The sequence below is a fragment of the Cottoperca gobio genome, chromosome 10 (genome assembly GCF_900634415.1).
Source record: "Cottoperca gobio chromosome 10, fCotGob3.1, whole genome shotgun sequence".
Taxonomy (NCBI): Eukaryota; Metazoa; Chordata; class Actinopteri; order Perciformes; family Bovichtidae; genus Cottoperca; species Cottoperca gobio.
In genome coordinates this window covers 21,014,976-21,033,206 of record NC_041364.1, presented here as the reverse complement: position 1 = coordinate 21,033,206, position 18,231 = coordinate 21,014,976, and the positions used below count along the sequence as shown (strand labels likewise).

Sequence of the window (18,231 nt, the reverse complement as noted above, 5' to 3'; positions counted from 1 at the left end):
ACACACACAGACGAACGGAGAGAGAGGGAGACTGCAGACACTGGCGGGAGGCTTTGTGTTTCAGATGGAGGTGAAAGTTCAAACGCTTGGCATTTTCTCCCCTCCTGTCCTGTGGAGATTTAAAGGAGGTCAGTGACTGGGAGAAGCTCTCTGTTGTTTCCTCTTTTCTGATTAACAGCCACATCCAGCTCCTCTAGCTCCACTCTCCTTCCTCCACCTCTCCTCTTTTCCTCCACCTTTTCTTTCTAGTCCAGTGTAGATTTAGGGGTTCAGTGAATTGGAGAAGCCACAAGTCATTTCCGGGATTCATAGCGAGAAACCAAAACTACCGCACATTGTTTCCTTTGCTCTCTTTTGGTCTTTGCGTCTCATAGCACTGATCAAGCATGGATGTTTGGTTGAGAACTAGCAGTAGTAAATAAGGTCAAATATCTGAGTGAAAGGCCATTTAGAGGTTACACAACAGTCTGATTGGAGATGCTATCTGTCTGGATGTGTACATGTTTGTGTTGTATGGACTTTATGGAAATAAAAAGGAAAACCTTTTGTATATGAAAATCAGCATGACGAGGATTAAACATGGCATATTTCTGCCGCCAGTTTGTAGAAACAGACCGGCGTACCAGCACAGAAACTAAGCAATGTCCTGCTGTGGACGGAGGCAGCAGCAAACGTATTTTATCCACCTAGTCAGTGTAAGTGTACGCTATATTTAGAATATTTTCACTGCTTTACCTTGCTGTCAGACAGCCCTTTCAGACGATTATGAAGTCTGGTCAATTGACAAAAACAGTACTTTTACCTCACAGAACACAGCAGTTGCTGGTCTACCGCCGCCTCGATCAGTTACTTAGTTTGTCAGCTACTCCCAGGTTCTGCGAGGTAAAATGACTCAATGTTTTTGTTAATGGAGTCTGGTGGAGTCAGCCTGACGGCAAGGTAAAGCGGAGGAAATATTCATAATATAGCGTACACTTAAACTGAGATTGAGATTTAGCTATCTAAAACATGTTTAGCTGCTGCTTCCGTCCACAGCAGGACATTTGCTCAGCTTCCTGCTGGTACTCCTGTCTGTCTCTCCAAAGTGGGAGCGTGCAGCCCTCCATCTACAGCAGGTAATACACTGACTGTGGAGAAGTACCTCATTCAGCCCTACTTCAATCCGAACTGTCCCTTTTAAATCCAACAGAGAATCCTATCTTCTTTCTCCCAAGCATAGCTACTTTAAATGCCCATCAAACCATCTGAAATACTGTACATGTAGTTTGATTTCTGTATCTGTTGTTATGTTTAGGAAGAAGAAGAGGAGATAAAGCTGGAGATCAACATGTTGAAGAGTTATTCCCACCATAGAAACATCGCTACTTATTATGGAGCTTTTATTAAGAAAGGTCCTGCTGGACAGGACCATCAACTCTGGGTTTGTAAACTTCTGTATCTGTTATTGCTATTGAGCTAAACAAATGAAGAAATTCATATTTGTTTTGTATTAAATAGCTGCTACCCTTCTGGTTTTATTCTGAATGTATAACATTTCTGTCTTATGATGTGTATTCTTTCAAGACCATAGTTTTGACTGATACTTGGGTGGCTGACATTTCTGTGTGTCCATGTAGTTGGTGATGGAGTACTGTGGAGCCGGCTCTGTCACAGACCTGGTGAAGAAGACAAAGGGCAACTGTCTGAAGGAGGACTGGATAGCTTACATCTGCAGAGAGGTGCTAAGGGTAAGGTTGACGTTAAACAAACACTTGAATTACAAGCTTAAATAAAATGAATGAATAAAACAAAGATTCTACAAAGTTATGGTTATCAGTTACAGGCATTAGGTTCTATCTCTTGTAGTATAGATATATTCATAGTAAAGATATGATAACCATACTTTTTGGAGTTTATTAATCGAGCCCTGAGTGGTTTTTGTCTGAGCTTTTCCAACTTGAAATAAACCATAATTTCCTCATTCCAGCGGCTATGTGTGTGGGGGGGGGGGTTGAGCTACATCTGTAATTCTATAGCATGAGACGTGTTGCTAAAAGCGACAACAAAGCAACAGTGTGGGATCGAGATTCGAGATCACTTTGAGAAATGCCAAAATCTCCCCACAGCATACATACACGCTGTACTACTGTACTTGTATAGCAGACCCAACAAGGGCACTTTGTTTCTGAGGTGTTGTCATGGGCCCTTTTTTAAGTGCTGGTAAAAACATAGGTAGTAATTTGCGTCTGGATGAGTTGCTGCTGTAGAAGCTTGATGCTACTTTTAGTGTTGGATTCTTTTCCAAAACATCAGAGAGAAGAAGCCAAACTGACAGAGATACTTCTTTATGTCCGGGGATCAGTATCTCCTCTCATGGATTCCCACTGTGACTCGGAGGGAATCATTGATTTATTATTTTCCTTTTATATACTTAAAAGGCCAGTTTCAAACACATGTCTGTAAGATGTTATGGTTATCATTATGAGAGATCACAAGGTCCTGAGAAAGAATGTTTGCGCTGCTTTCTGCGTTTGTGTGTGTATGTCTGTATGTCTGTATGTCTGTGGTAACAAACCTACATGTACACAAAGAGGATTGTATCAGTTCCAGCATATCTGTCCTTGATGCTGACGTTATCAAGGGGATTTTTTAATGTTAAAAACCGTACTATAGGCTGTCGCTACTGTTTCACTTGCTGCTGTCAGCGATGCTGTCTTTTCATTGTTTCAACATCACAGCACACACACACACAGCACACACACAGACACTCGGCAAAGCACGGTGAAGTCATTGTCTGAAAAAAGACTCACATCCTCTGTTTATTTAACCTCCTTTGAAGAAGTGAGAGCACAGACACACAACACAGACGCACACACATTCAAACTGTGCCACTGAGTGGTCACCTTTGCTACTGGGTAGCTCTGCAACCTAAAGTAATGTTATCTAGAAGCATTGCAACACTAGAAATGAATTCTACTCTTTGCTCAGTATTCTTTCAAAAATAAACGCACAATACTTCTACTCTTCTAAGTTGTCTTCGCGACTTCATATTTGTAGTGACAGTGGTCATCTGACCGTGTGTGTCTATGTGTTTATGTGTGTGTATATTTGTCTTCCAGGGTCTTTCCCATCTTCACTCCCATCATGTGATTCACAGAGACATTAAGGGACAAAATGTTTTGCTCACGGAGAATGCTGAAGTCAAACTGGGTATGACACATCGACACATGCGCTGCGTTTCTTTGTCAAGCACATCCCCTCGCCTCCAGGCAGCAGTGGAACAATCACACAGTCATACATTAATACATAAATACACAACCACAAAAACACCTCGTAAAGAAGCAAAGGTTGTGGGTATGAAATTGTCCCTCATTATTCTTATGTTTCAGTTGACTTTGGAGTGTCGGCACAGCTGGATAAGACGATTGGTCGGAGGAACACCTTCATCGGCACTCCCTATTGGATGGCTCCGGAGGTCATCGCCTGCGACGAGAACCCTGAGGCCACATATGACTACAGGGTACTTATAACACAGAACATACTTGTGTTTCCAGTCCAACTTTAAGCATATTTTCATGGTTATCTTTCCTCTTTTTCATGAATACATAATAATAATATTAATAATAATAATTTTAAAATGTGCATTCAAACATTGAATAGTCCTTTAGTATGAGCTGAAATGCAGGCCCTATGTGACGTGGTCTGAAGGTAAAAACTAAGAAATGGCAATATTTTAATGCAGCGATTAATCAACTGCATACAAAAATACATACATAGCAGAGACAGCAGCGATTGGGATGAACAGTGATGCAACTAGGCACTCAGAGAGCGCCGACCTCCACCAAGACCAATGGTGCATTCATGTACTCCTCGGACTTCCCAAGTTGGGAAGTCGTTGTTCTGACTTTGGTGTGTTCATGAGCAAAGATGTTGTGTTACTCATAGCGTTTAAACAACACGTCGGTTACTCATTTTCCAATTTATTTCGACACCATATGAATGCAGCACAAGTGCCGGTCCAATTACCGTTTGATACAGATCCATTACAAAATGTAATGGGTTGTTCCTTGGCCCATGCTTCACCCTTCCACCAGGTTTTATGAGAATCGAGCCAGAAGTTATTCTGTAATCCTGCTCACAAACATACAAACAAAGCCCAAAACATAACCTCATTTTATGTTTCAGACCCAGATTAAAATCAAATGTGACTTAATACACTTTGTTTACATTCTTATCAGCTTTACTCACGATGTGTTCAGGCACAGTATTGAGTGCAGGTCAGGCTTTGCTCAGAGCCCAACACAAAATCATTCAAACATATTTGACACTAAAACTATTTAATCAATTTTAAAATAATACTGGAACATTTTCAATTGAGGGGAAGAGGAAATGTTGAACTACATTTGTGATAAACTATTTTCATCTGCTGGTGATGACCTACTGATTGTGTATGCAGTACGTTAGTATGTGATTTAAAGCACAGCCTCAGAATGAACACATGGTCCTGCTTGTTTAGTCTGGAAGGCCCAGGTGAATTAGATCAGCTGACGACCCTCCCATGACGGCCAATCACAGCTAAGGTTGGCCATGCCTCCAAGACAGTGGGAGGGGCGTCACACTGTGTAAACAGCTGTATTGATTAAGCACAGACCAGACCACTAATCTGATTGTGTTCCCTCTTGGTTTTGCTGGGCTACATGCAAACCAGGTTCAGACCTACTTCAGTCCAAAGAATGGTGGTAATGTATTTTTACTAGCAGGCTAGCTACAGTACCAACTAACACAAACACATGGTAGACTCTCATTGATGTTTTTCTCATCTTCACATGGTCACACTCACGTCGCTCCGTCACCCATACTGATCAGGGATCAGATAAACGCTACAGCCCAAAATAAACACATTTTGCTGCCTTTTAATTGCAATAAACAAATCAAATCGATGCGGAAATAACTACATCACGATGCTGATTTATAAAGCGTCTGAATTTGTGCTTTGTCACGTCTGATAGATATCCACATACTGTGCAACTTTAAAAAATGATATAAACTCACCGGCATTTCAGATGTTTAATATGGACGCCAGGAGCCCGTTGATTGTGAAATCCTTGTTTTCCTCCGTTTCTGATTGAACAACTGCAGGAGGGCAGTGATGTCAGCAGAATTTTAACACTGATAGCTGCACATTTTGCGCCATTCACGTTGCCCTCCGTAATTTAATTTTTGTTGGTGTCTTTGAATGTCCCTTTGTATGTAATTGCACCGCTCGAAAAATTTGCTTCACCTTTGGTGTGAACACAAATGAATTAGTTTTCTATGCGAGGCGTTGTTGAGGTCTAAGCGTACATCCTATTGTATTCAAATAGAGTTTCCGTTGCTTTTCATAACAGAATTAGACAAAACAAATCTTTCAAGCGAGCCTAAAGACTCTTTGGTGACGCTGAGCAAACAGTAAGTGTTCAGACGTTGACGTTTGGAATCCAGTACGTCTTTGAAAGGAATCCACTGATTCTTTCTCTCCGTAGTAAAATACCAGAACGTTTGGTTCGAAGTCTTGGAAATTGTTTTCTGTAATTCCTGTATCTGTACTCTCACACTGCACAAACTGATGGACTGTTTGAATATATAGAGGAAATCCAAAGTTTACAGGAAATGAACAGAGCTGGAGCTTTGTGTGTGCACCAGCCTTAACCTTTTCCTGTCTCTCGTTCTCAGAGTGACCTCTGGTCTTTAGGCATCACTGCTTTAGAGATGGCTGAAGGAGCTCCTCGTAAGTTGGAAAGACACCCACACACACACATACACACAATTTGGATTGATATTGTTGAGCAGTGTGTTGTTGTCCTATCTTTAATTGTAGCCCTGTGTGACATGCATCCAATGAGAGCGCTGTTTTTGATTCCACGAAACCCTCCACCCAGACTTAAATCAAAGAAATGGTAAGGCTGTGAAAACACACACACACACACACACACACACACACACACACACACACACACACACACACACACACACACACACACACACACACACACACACACACACAAGTTGAAGTTGAAGGCAGTGTTTAGGTTTTCTCCACTGAAAACAGGGCTTGAAAGTGGTCTTTGTTGTGGGTTTCATGCATCAAGACAACCAGACAAAGGATATTCCCAACACTTTCTTCCCACGATGAAAGCTCAAAGTCACTGGTATGTCCAGGCATGTTCAGCAGGAAATACAAATTACAACCTGTAATACATTTGGCCTTTTTTAGACTGAACACAGTGTCGTTGCCATAGTCGTTATTTTCTAGATTTATTGTTTGGTCTATAAAAAGTCAAAATATTTTTGAAAGAATGTCCATCCCACTTTCTCACAGTCCAAGGTGTTGATTTTATGTCTGGTTTTGTCTGTCCATAACACAAAGATATTCACTTTAAAATGATATAAAACAGAGAAAAACAGGAAATCTCCATATTTGAGAGGCTAAAAACTGCATTTTCTGCCATATTTGCTTGAAAAAACTTTGACAATAAATAGATTATTAAAATAGTTTGAGACTGTTTTTCTGACTAATCGTTGCATCTCTAGTCTCTTTGTGGTAATTTTTTTTGGGTTATTTGTCGGTGGTTGTTTTGCGTCTGCTTTTAGTCGTTTCGTGGGTTATTTTGCATTTCTTTGTAGTTGTTTTGCTGTTTTGCTTTTCTTTTTGCAGTCGTTTTGTGGTCATTTTGAGTGTCTTTCAGTCATCCATCCATGGTTGTTGCTGTCATTTTGAATCTCAATCCGAGTTATTATCAACCCCTCTCCGGCGTTCACTCTCCTCTCTCCTCCTCTGCAGCCATCCTGTCTCCTTCTCTTCGATATATAATGGATAAGCTCTTCAGATTGAACTGGTGGTTGAACTCGTGCTGCCTTTCATTCAGTATTAATGTCATCAGAAACACTAGTTTGTAAGACAGCTTTTAATAGCTCCACCGGTCTCGGGTACGCTGAGCTTTCCAGTCCTTTTACCTCAGGGCCTCCCGCAGGCAACAAACAGAACACAAATTAAGCAGCAACACATATTCCTTCCCTGTTTTCTCAGTTGTGTTGCTCAGACAACACACCTCTCCAATTTTAGTTAGAGTAAAACTGTAACTCTACATTTTTGACAGGATTTTCATTGATAACATTTCAACAAGTGATTACTAGGTTGCATACTCGGGGTGAGTTGAAACAAATATTTAAGCAAGATATGGCATGTTTTAGAGACTAATGAACCTGCTGGTTTTTATATTGGTCTGCTACGTTGCACTGTTGCTCGTGCTTTCTTTTCATGTCCTTTTGATTCACACGTGCTCTGAGTTTGCGCAATACTTTGGTTTCTGGCTGAGTTTGCACTTGATATGCTTTTAGTTTTTAATTATGGTCTTCTTCATGCAAACATTCTCTGGCTAAAGATATTATTTAATTGAAAGTGTGTTTAAGTTAAAAACTTAGCAGAATGCTTTAACAATCTTATATTAAGGACTCGAGTCAATAAAAACGCCTCAACCTATTTAATGCGACACAGGTTTGGGTTTGTGGGTTACAGTATATCTCAAAAGTGAGTACACCCTTTAGATTTTTGCAAATATTCTGTTATATCCTTTCAGGGGATAACATTATCCTACTGAAACTTTGATATAACTTAAAGTAGTCAGTGTGCTGCTTGAATAACAGTATAGATTTATTGTCCTTTGAAAATTACTCAGTACACAGCTGTTAATGTCTAAACAGCTGGCAACAAAAGTGAGTACACCCCATAGTGAACATGTCCTAATTGTGCCCAATGATGTTGTTTTCCCGCCCTGGTGTCATGTGACTCGTTAGTGTTACAAGGATTCAGGTGTAAATGATAAGCAGGGCTGTTAAATTTGGTGTTTTGGGCACAATTCTCTCTGAATGCTGGACAACATGGCACCTCATGGCAAGGAACTCTCTGAGCGGCTGAAAAAAAGGATTATTGCGCTTCACAAAGATGGCCTTGGCTATAAGAAGATTGCCAACACCATGAAAATGAGTTGCAGCACAGTGGCTAAGATCATACAGCGGTTTTCCAGGACAGGTTCCACTCGGAACAGGCCTCGCCAGGGTCGACCAAAGAAGTTGAGTCCACGTGCTCAGCGTCATATCCAGAGGTTGGTTTCCAAAAATAGACGTGCGAGTGCTTCCAGCATTGCTGCAGAGGTTGCAGAAGTGGGATGTCAGCCTGTCAGTGCCCAGACCATACGCCGCACACTGCATCAAATCGGTTTGTTTGGCCGTCGCCCCAGACAGAAGCCCCTTCTGAAACCGATGCATAAGAAAGCCCGCAAACAGTTTGCTGAAGACAATGAATCCAAGAACATGAGTTACTGGAACCATGTCCTGTGGTCTGATGAGACCAAAATAAACCTGTTTGGGTCAGATGGTGTCCGGCGTGTGTGGCGGCACCCTGGTGAGGAGTACCAAGACAAATGTGTTTTGCCTACAGTCAAGCATAGTGGTGGCAGCATCATGGTCTGGGGCTGCATGAGTGCTGCCGGCACTGGGGAGCTGCATTTCATTGAGGGACACATGAATTCCAATATATACTGTGACATCCTGCAGCAGAGCATGATCCCCTCTCTTCGGAAACTGGGCCGTAGGGCAGTTTTCCAACATGATAATGACCCTAAACACACCTCCAAGATGACAACAGCCTTGCTGAAGAAGCTGAAGGTTAAGGTGATGGACTGGCCAAGTATGTCTCCAGACCTAAACCCAATTGAGCACATGTGGGGCATCCTCAAGAGGAAGGTGGAGGAGTGCAAGGTGTCCAACATCCGTGCGCTCCGTGATGTCGTCGTGGAGGAGTGGAAGAAGATTCCAGAAGCAACCTGTGCAGCTCTGGTGAATTCCATGCCCAGGAGGGTTAAAGCAGTGCTAGATAACAATGGTGGTCACACAAAATATTGACACTTTGGGCACAATTTAGACATGTTCACTATGGGGTGTACTCACTTTTGTTGCCAGCTGTTTAGACATTAACAGCTGTGTACTGAGTAATTTTCAAAGGACAATAAATCTATACTGTTATTCAAGCAGCACACTGACTACTTTAAGTTATATCAAAGTTTCAGTAGGATAATGTTATCCCCTGAAAGGATATAACAGAATATTTGCAAAAATCTAAAGGGTGTACTCACTTTTGAGATATACTGTACATGTGTTTCAAATCTCTACTCCGTTAAGCCACTTCCCATTTGTCAACTCAAGTTTATTTATAGATCACTTCAAGGAGGCTGTTTCACCACAGAGCGCTTAACAGAGAACCTGACCAAACATGATAATAAAGTATTAATAATAATGAGTAAAAGAAAAGGTAAAATGCAAACTGCAGCTTGAAGGTAAATTGCGCATTGTCAGTTTAGAATAAATGAATTAGGATTTAAGGATGATTATCACACTGAGATCAATATTCCAATAACTGAGCAGGTAAAACTGTGTTAGGTGATCAAATCTATAACCTTTACCTGAATTAATTCAAAAGCATCCAATATCCCACTTGACTTCCGCCACATTAAACATATTTTATAAAGTGTACGTTTTCACAACATTCTCAATCTGTTTACATTGTAACATCATTTGTCTCTTTGTGTCGTTCAAAGGTCGAAGCGCTTCTTGTCGTTTGCTGATAGTTGTCTGGTGAAGAACCATCTGCACCGACCCACCACCGACGCCCTGCTGAGACACGCCTTCATCAGAGATCTGGCCAATGAGAGACAAGTTCGCATCATGCTCAAAGATCACCTGGACAGAACCAGGAAGAAAAGAGAGAAAGGTGAGGAGAAACAGATACAGCCTACACACAACTAAGATAACAGTCTGTAATATTTTATCACCTCTTTTCTGACAAGAGATTTTTAAGTTTTTATTTTTTAAACTACAATGTAGTCTCGTCTTTCCATTATTATTTTTTGTTGATATAGTCACAGTTAGTGTTTAACGACAACGATGCCTTCCTGTCCTCGTCTTCGTCATGGGGAAAGAAAGGTAGTTCACGAACACCTTCAGTCATAGCTTGCTCTGTTTCAAAATGAGACCAAACCTTTCTATGGGTGTCAGTGTTTGAGCAACAACAGAGGTCAACATGTGTCCTGCAGCAGACTGGGGGAGGCTTGTTTTTAGCCCAGCTGATTATCAGAAGTGTCTTTTGCTACTGAAGAGTAAAGAGGAGTCAGCAGTCTATGACGATACAAAATGGTCTGTGAATCAGCACAAGAGAGAGGTTCTTAAACTTAGTTATAAATGAGCACACATACATGAAGGCTGGTGGTGTATCTGATATTAGCTGCGGACAGACGGATACACACATACGACCAAACACATGATCCTCCCAGGCTTACCCCTGGCAGAGATAATAAAGACATCGTTTTAAATATATAGCACTAATTGTAAAACACAAATCCACAGGGTTTAAGAATGAGGTCATCATCTCTGTCCCGCATTGTTGGAATTATTCAGGCGTTTGAGAGCTGATTCATAGACCCTCAAAGGATTTTGATAAATTCTTTAGATAAGTAATTTTCAAATAGGCCACTTCACAGAATAGATTTCCCATTATGTCTCACTGATTCCCTGCATTAGGTGGGTTCAGGCCTCTTGTAGTGGGATAAGAACTATCAACACACTTTAGCTGAGCGAGTGCACCAGCTGCACTAATGGCACAGCAGCTGCTTCTCTCCGGCTGTTAAAAACACTGCATTTCTGCTCATTTGTAGCATGCTGTTATTGGAAATGTTTCATTTGGTTGCTATCGTTACCCACAAATGTCACATCTTCTTTTGAATACATTACATTTGTTCATTTTTCTAAAGTAAACCCACATTTCATAACAACCTAAACCTGTCCGCTTTTACTGCAATGCAATGAAACCAAAAAGAAAGTTTCAGGGAAGGAAGCGCTGATTTAGTTATTTAGTCTTTCCGATTCTTCTTGATATAATCTACACATAAACTACTACTGGTTTGATAACTGGTTGCCAATTTGAACTCAACCAGTTATGTCAGATATTTTAATTGAGTTCAATACAGAGGAAGGGCGACAGTGAGACGGCCAGACAAAATGAGCGAGAGAGCAAAAGAGGGAGGATGTTGGATCGTGCCAAAAGGCTGCACACGGCTGACAAAGAAAAAAGAAAGAAATTAGGAATATGGAGAGAGAGGGAGAGTTGCATGTGCTGAATATGTGACGGCAGTCAAACTGTGAGAAAAAAAAGTTAGGGGAGCGGGGAGACAAAAATGTTTTACGACCTTGCTCCTCTTTTGTTCTCACGTTGGTATTCAAGCAGTGTAAGGAATCCTTTTTATTAGGTTTATTCATCTTCATTTGGGAAGGGTGAGAGACAGAAGGAGACAGTGATGGAGAGAGAGAGAGAGAGAGAGAGAGAGAGAGAGAGAGAGAGAGAGAGAGAGAGAGAGAGAGAGAGAGAGAGAGAGAGAGAGAGAGAGAGAGAGAGAAGAGAGAGAGAGAGAGAGAGAGAGAGAGAGAGGACGACAAAAGAGTGAAAAGAGAGGAGTGATGACGACAACAGAGAGAGAGAGAGATGAGAGAGAGAGAGAAAGAGAGAGAGACAGACAGAGAGAGAGAGAGACAGACAGAGAGAGTGAAAGAGAGAGAGAGAGAGAGAGAGAGAGAGGACGACAACAGAGTGAAAGAGAGAGTGATGACGACAACAGAGAGAGAAAGAGAGAGAGACAGACAGAGAGAGAGACAGACAGACAGACAGACAGAGAGAGTGAAAGAGAGAGAGAGAGAGAGAGAGAGAGAGAGAGAGAGAGAGAGGGAGAGGGAGAGAGAAGCTGAGAGGGGAAGGAAGGAGGAAACAGAATGTCCATCTGGTTCTAATCTTCTGTTAGCTTATAAAAACACACTAATGACTGGTAGACTTTCTGCACGCTGCATGTGCTGTGTGTGTGAATGCAATGTGTTTAAGACCACATTCGAGTGTGTGTGCCCCTCCAGAGTAATGAAATGCTGGTAGTCTGAGTGCGTGTGGGAAAAAGTCACTGCTTCAGGAAAAAAACAAAAAGATGCTCCGGACATGATGCAAAAAGGATGTGACATTTCTTTTTACTCAAGAGTGTAGTTTGGCCAATGATGTTCTATGTTTTGGAAGATGATCCACTCAAAAAAAAAAGAAAGAAAAGAGGCCACTTCTCAGTCAGCAAAAGTAGGCATTAACCCTCAGACTGCTCCTCTCTCCTGGCTCAGAAAGACGAGACGTGAGCCAAAGCTTTCAAACATGACATCACCGCAACAGACCCAAGATTTCCTCCGTCCGTTACAAAAGCAAAAGTCTTCCTTTGACTTTCTGTCTTAAACAAACACACCTTTCAGCGTGTTAATGGCAACATATGGTGGGTTGAGTAAATGTTCACGTTAGCTCGAGCTGCTTTCACACCATATGTTGGCCAAATGTTGTTTTGCTAAGCTGGCTGTCCCATCTCCCTGGCCTTTGGACAATAAGACCCCAACAGTGTTGGCCTGTGCAGGGATTTTAGTGTAGAAACACTTTTTTCAATCCACACTCCAAACTATGAAGTCTAATATACATTTAGAAACAGTTGTATCAAAAACTACTTCCATGACAATGATGTGTGTGGGCAGGGAGCGATGCTAATTCACATGTGTTAATGGTCCCATGGTAAAAAGGAGAGAATACTTTTTTAGTGAATCCATTTGAGTTAGAAATGAGATGATTCAGCAATGCTGTTGGTGCAACAACTCTGTCCCATATGTCTTCCACTAAACAAGACTCATTTACTTTCTAGTTGCCCAAGTTTGCCCACACTACACTTTAGTGTGGCTTCGATAATGACAAAATTGCTACTGGCAGCAAACGATGAAGGAACGAGACGGCAGGCATGGGGGAGTTTTTAATGTGGCTTAACAGTGGCTGGTTTAGAAAGCCAGAGACACAGTACTGGGATACTAACACACCAGAGGCTTCACTGCAAGCACCACCCAGATCCATACCTCGCTAGGCTCTCACTCATGCCCCTTTTCCACCAACAAGGAACCGGTTTTGTTCCGGTTTACGCACCTACATTTGAACAGTTTAAAGCAGGGGTCTTCAAACGAAGGGGGGGGGGGGGTGCTGTCAGAGTTCTGTGCGAGGGGGGGTGGGGAGGATGTGAATGTGCAACAAAAATTTTTTTTAAATTGTTTATTAAAAAAAAATTGCTTTATCTACAAACTATTTCACGACCCCCCTGCAGTACCTCCACGGACCCCCTGGGGGTCACGGACCCCCTGTTGAAGACCTATGGTTAAGAGCATTTCGACCAAAAACACATTAGTTCTGAACCTGAAAAGTTGGTTTTCCTCGACCTCAAGTGTGAACCGTAATCAATGAGCTACGCCATCTTGCTACTACTTGTTGTGCATTGTGCAACGCCCTCTATTGATGATGCATCCTTGATTACAAAGGTTCCGCTTGAAACTGGAACTGGATCCACAACCAGAGCTTCTTTGGTGGAAAAGGGGTTTCAGACTTGCGACTGGTGTAAGTGTAACACATTCCACTTGTGCTCTGCCGCTGGTGTGTTTTGGGATGCTTACTGCTACATGCTCACATGTTTAGATCCACTCTGATAAAGCTATTAGTGCTGCGACTAACAATTACCTTCGTCATCCATTAATCTGTGGATTATTTTCACGATTAAATCAATGAATCAATTGGTCTATAAAACATTAGCAAATAGTGTCTGATAGAGTCCAAGGTGATGTCTTCCAATGTCTTGTTTTGCCTGACCAGTTTCAGAGGCTCAGCTTATAATGATATAAAACAGACATTGTGGCGTTTTAGTTTGAAAAGATGACTACAATATCAAAATATTTCATCAACTAATCGTTTCACTTCTTGTAGCTATCTTAATAATATACGGTACATTTTTAAGTTTCTCTTTCCATTGTTCATTGCAAGGAGATACTGGATTAGTTTTAGTTTTTATGACTCGATATTAACCGAATAGATAATAAATAATTAAAAAAATGAATGACATTTTCTTTCTGTCTCAGAGGGTCCAGAGTACGAGTACAGTGGCAGTGAAGAAGATGATGATGAGGTGACAGAGGAGGAAGGAGAACCCAGGTAAAAGCCTTTTCACACGAGGCATGAATATTGTTGAAGAAATTGATCACAGCTACAGGATATGTCGTCGAGTGTACGCAGTTACTGAATCCTGGTGAACATGCGAACAAAGTCTCAAAGATTTGTGAAGAAATGTATCATCACTACATCACTATCAGTGCTTATCAGTAGATTAACACTCATGTCATTATGAAGTCTCCCTCTGCTTAAGTGCTCCTCACATGCAAAGCTAATGAATCACTACACGACATGAACATGCACAGATGCACTAGCCTCTCTGTTGTTGTCCTGGGACGTCAAACAGCAGATGGCTCTAGGAACTGATGAGCTTTAAGTGTGTGTATGTGTGTAACTGCCCATGACTATCTCATTGGTGAATTCACAGCGATTTTTGCCATTCATTCTCAAGTGTACCTCATTACATAAGAGTCGCTGTCACTAGCACTTACACACTCTCCCTCTCTTTCAGCTCCATCGTGAATGTTCCCGGTGAGTGGACGTTGAGACGGGAGTTTCTCCGTTTACAGACTGAGGATCGTGAAGGGGGCAGAGAGGGAGGCCACAGAGGCGGAGGGGGTCAACAAAGACAACAGGTAGGTGTCCAGTTCAACCTTTTACACATTCATTTATACTATTGTAACATACAGTTAATCATAGGGCTGTACCGAATAGTTTGAAGCTTTACTCAGAACATACTCGTTCTAAATTGACATTTGATTGATTTCTTTTGTTTTGTTGCATTCATTCAGTTTGAACCTGGTATTTGTGTACAGTTGCAGATAAAGAGCAGGCTGCACTAATAGTATTAGTATTGTATTATTTGAAGAAGTAGTGGTGGCTGTGGAGAATTGTTCTTGACGTGTGTGATCCAAACATTTCCAATAACTCCAGAGCGTTGTAAAGCACAAAAGTCAAAATGTTTTTGCTAAACGATGGATGTAATCATTTCCAAGTAATTCACAACATGTTTTTATCCAACAACATATTCTGCTTCCATCCACGTGTTTAGCCTTTCATAAACAGCTGTTACTGCGGTCAAAAAACAGTCCGCTCACCTGTTTGCTGCTCACACCTGTGTTAACGGGGCGGTCTGGCAGCAATCTAACATACATTACATTAATATAACACTAACAGTTTTCAGGGAGATGACATTGTTTGTTTTGTCATATATGACAATAAATCAGAACAAGCAAATGAAAGACCATGATGTGACTTAACCCTATCCACATTACAAACTATAGACTAAATAATTAACAATTAATCAAGACTGCAATTGGCAGATGATGATAATGATGATGATAGGGGTGGGGGTGGGGATGGCCTAGTGGTCTAGTGGTGCGGCTTCCAAACAAAACACCGGATGGTTGACCTGTAGTGTAATAATAATCATTTCTAATTGTAATAATACAGTAGTGATAGTTACAGGGTGTGCTTTCAGTGCAGTTGAGCTTCATTCATTTAGTTTAGCCTTTTATCACACAACTTAAATGGGAAAGTGATCATGTTGGATATAAAAGTAGTGACTACCAAAATGTCCCCTCTGAGCTCTAATCCTATTTCACACTCGGCTCATATCACAGTTGGAACAGCAGACTTTGACCCTGGATCAAAGTCAAACATAATTGAGCCAAGTTAACTTTATGTATTTAACCTTAAATCAAAGTGTGAACTGTATCATCAACTGTAACTACTGTGTCATGTTCTTGATTTGATTTTAACTACGCTCATATAATGATTCCTGTGCAGGCCTTACAGCAGCACAGGCAGCAGTTGGCGGAGCAGGAACGATACAAGCAGCACTTACTGGCCGACCGACAGAAGAGGATCCAACAGCAACACGAGCAGCGGCAAAAGATAGAGGATGTAAGTGCTGACTCTTCACATGTTTCTGCTTATTCACTCGACATTTAAAGGCCAGTAAGCAGAAAATAAAACTTTTCAGAGGAAGAGAAGATTAGTTGAATTCCACTAGCTTTTATCAACTACATCTGGAGAAGAAGCTCTTCAGTGTCACTCTCCACCTGCTGAGTCACATCCGGACCCTCCCCACTAACTGCTCTCACTGCGTTCAAGCTCGGAAGATCCTATTTGTACATCATGTGACTCCACAGTAACCTGCAACTGGGTCTCATGTTGAGGATCTGAGAGCTGTACTTCTACTGTAGCTTGTACTAAGAATGTCAGCTTAATGACTATAAATAGACATTTCTCAAAGAAACAGAACAATACCATTCACACTTGCCAATAAATTGTTTTGTAAATAATGTTGGCTTATAAGACGGTGTATTATTATAAATAAATAAAAAAAAATATATATATATATATAAAAATAAATAATACATATAATATTTATTTTTAAATAAAAAATGTCACAAAAAACTTAAAACAATTATATTTTGCTTTGTCAAAGAACCACATCGCTTCAATTTGCAAGGATGGTTCATCCTCATCGCACCACAGACACCTCTTAAGTTGAAACTAAGAGTTGTGTGAGTTTTCCTTCTGAATGATACCCTCCTCCTCTGACTCCGTTGTTGCTTTTAACCTACCATAGCCCTGATACGCCGTGCTAGGCTTGACTGTTAGTGTGTATATTGTTGTGTTTAACGGTACTATTTGCCGTTTCCAGCAGCAGAGGCGGCAGCTGGCAGACTGCGCCTTTCAGTGGGCGGAGCTTCAGGAGATCTTGGTCGGGGAGGAGTCTGATCTCCAAGACAACAGAATCCTACTGGATGAAAGAAACAGGAGGAGTGACAGGAGACAGGTAAACATGAACTTCTGGTTTTGTACTCGTCAGAAGGAATACCTTGTGGCAGGTGAGTGTGTGAAACACTCGGGCTGTGTGTGTCTGTCTGTCTGTCTGTCTGTCTGTGTGTGTGTGTGTGTGTGTGTGCGCTAGACTCTATGTATATTTGATGCTGCAGTGATGAACGCATGAACTTGTTTTGCTCAGTCACTCTGTTAGCTCGCCATGCGTTTGATGCACGCTGCACTGATGCAGTGGTTGCCCCTGTCAGTCTTTGTCAACCAGGTGATTTAAACATTCTCCTCGACGCGGCGGACCAGAAGAGAGTTTTTAAGGGCAGATCTTATAATTCATCGTTTTATAATTATGCGCTGTTGAAAACTTTTTGAGATGGAAAGTGGCCTTTTGGACCCGTTTCCATCAACTTTAATCCCATCATCACACAAGAAACGGGAGCTTTCTTCTCATTTAATAAAACTACTTTTACATTAAACAGGGCTTGCGGTATGCAGGAAATCTTGAGGAATTAAATATGTATAAAGGAAGGGGTGCATATAAAATAAATGCTAATTTCTGAGCACTTTCAAAAGGTTTCCTAAATTAGGTGGAGATTGAATACATTTCAGGAATCCTTTGTTTTGCTTCTGCTCTGCCGTTTCCTGTTTGAAGGTCTTTCACTCCAATGAAGTTTCTATAGAAAATATATTTTACTTTGTTAATACTTAATTTCTGACATACAAATCTGAGGGAAATTATGAATCACCTTTACTGTGAGAAAGTGCAACAAAGCAAATGACAACGTGCGTGTCCGGGTGTCTCTGCCAATTCCAGTCATTTCAAAGAGCGACAGATAGCCCTCTCTCCTCTATCAGAGATCCTCTTTTAGCCACTCATTTCAACACATGCGTAATGAATCCATCCCACACACCGGTGACTTTCAATAGGCGTGTATTAACACCAAGGAGCAGGTTAGGAACTGTGATTTCTTCATGCAGAAGACACTGTATTCAAATACTATTAATATCTGTCTAGTTATATTATGTCTATTTGTGTGTATGGCAGAGAGCTATCTGTACGTATTAGATTCTGATTACACAGATTGCCTCTTAGTCATTAAGTTCAGCATGCTTAATGGATCTATCTGATGCTTCATTAAGTTTTAATGCATCTGCATTTAATTATGTGACCGGCTCATCGAGTGTGTGATGTGATGTCTTGTATTTTGTCAGATGAAGAACTTGTCCTGGTGCCGCGGCTCCACTGGTGACTGATTGTGCAAGCATCACATAATGTGCTTCAGTGGTACGTCGGTGCTTTAAAGCAACAAAATGTACGTTATCTTTGCGATTTAGTGCCCCCTACAGTTTCAGTGCAATTAACTTATTAC

The 18,231-nt window shown here is 41.2% G+C and overlaps 1 protein-coding gene across 4 annotated transcripts in view; it reads left to right on the top strand.

Annotated features, from left to right (window-relative positions):
* LOC115014193 (mitogen-activated protein kinase kinase kinase kinase 4-like) overlaps positions 1–18,231 on the top strand; it is a 35,808-nt gene that overhangs the window by 15,961 nt on the left and 1,616 nt on the right. For all 4 annotated transcript variants that reach the window (XM_029440872.1, XM_029440869.1, XM_029440871.1 and 1 more), the window contains 11 exons: positions 1,295–1,420; positions 1,617–1,727; positions 3,099–3,189; positions 3,369–3,499; positions 5,692–5,746; positions 5,837–5,915; positions 9,612–9,784; positions 14,026–14,098; positions 14,568–14,691; positions 15,845–15,961; positions 16,728–16,862. In XM_029440872.1, the coding sequence (XP_029296732.1) occupies positions 1,295–1,420; positions 1,617–1,727; positions 3,099–3,189; positions 3,369–3,499; positions 5,692–5,746; positions 5,837–5,915; positions 9,612–9,784; positions 14,026–14,098; positions 14,568–14,691; positions 15,845–15,961; positions 16,728–16,862 (1,215 nt within the window). The remainder of the gene's footprint in view (positions 1–1,294; positions 1,421–1,616; positions 1,728–3,098; positions 3,190–3,368; positions 3,500–5,691; positions 5,747–5,836; positions 5,916–9,611; positions 9,785–14,025; positions 14,099–14,567; positions 14,692–15,844; positions 15,962–16,727; positions 16,863–18,231) is intronic.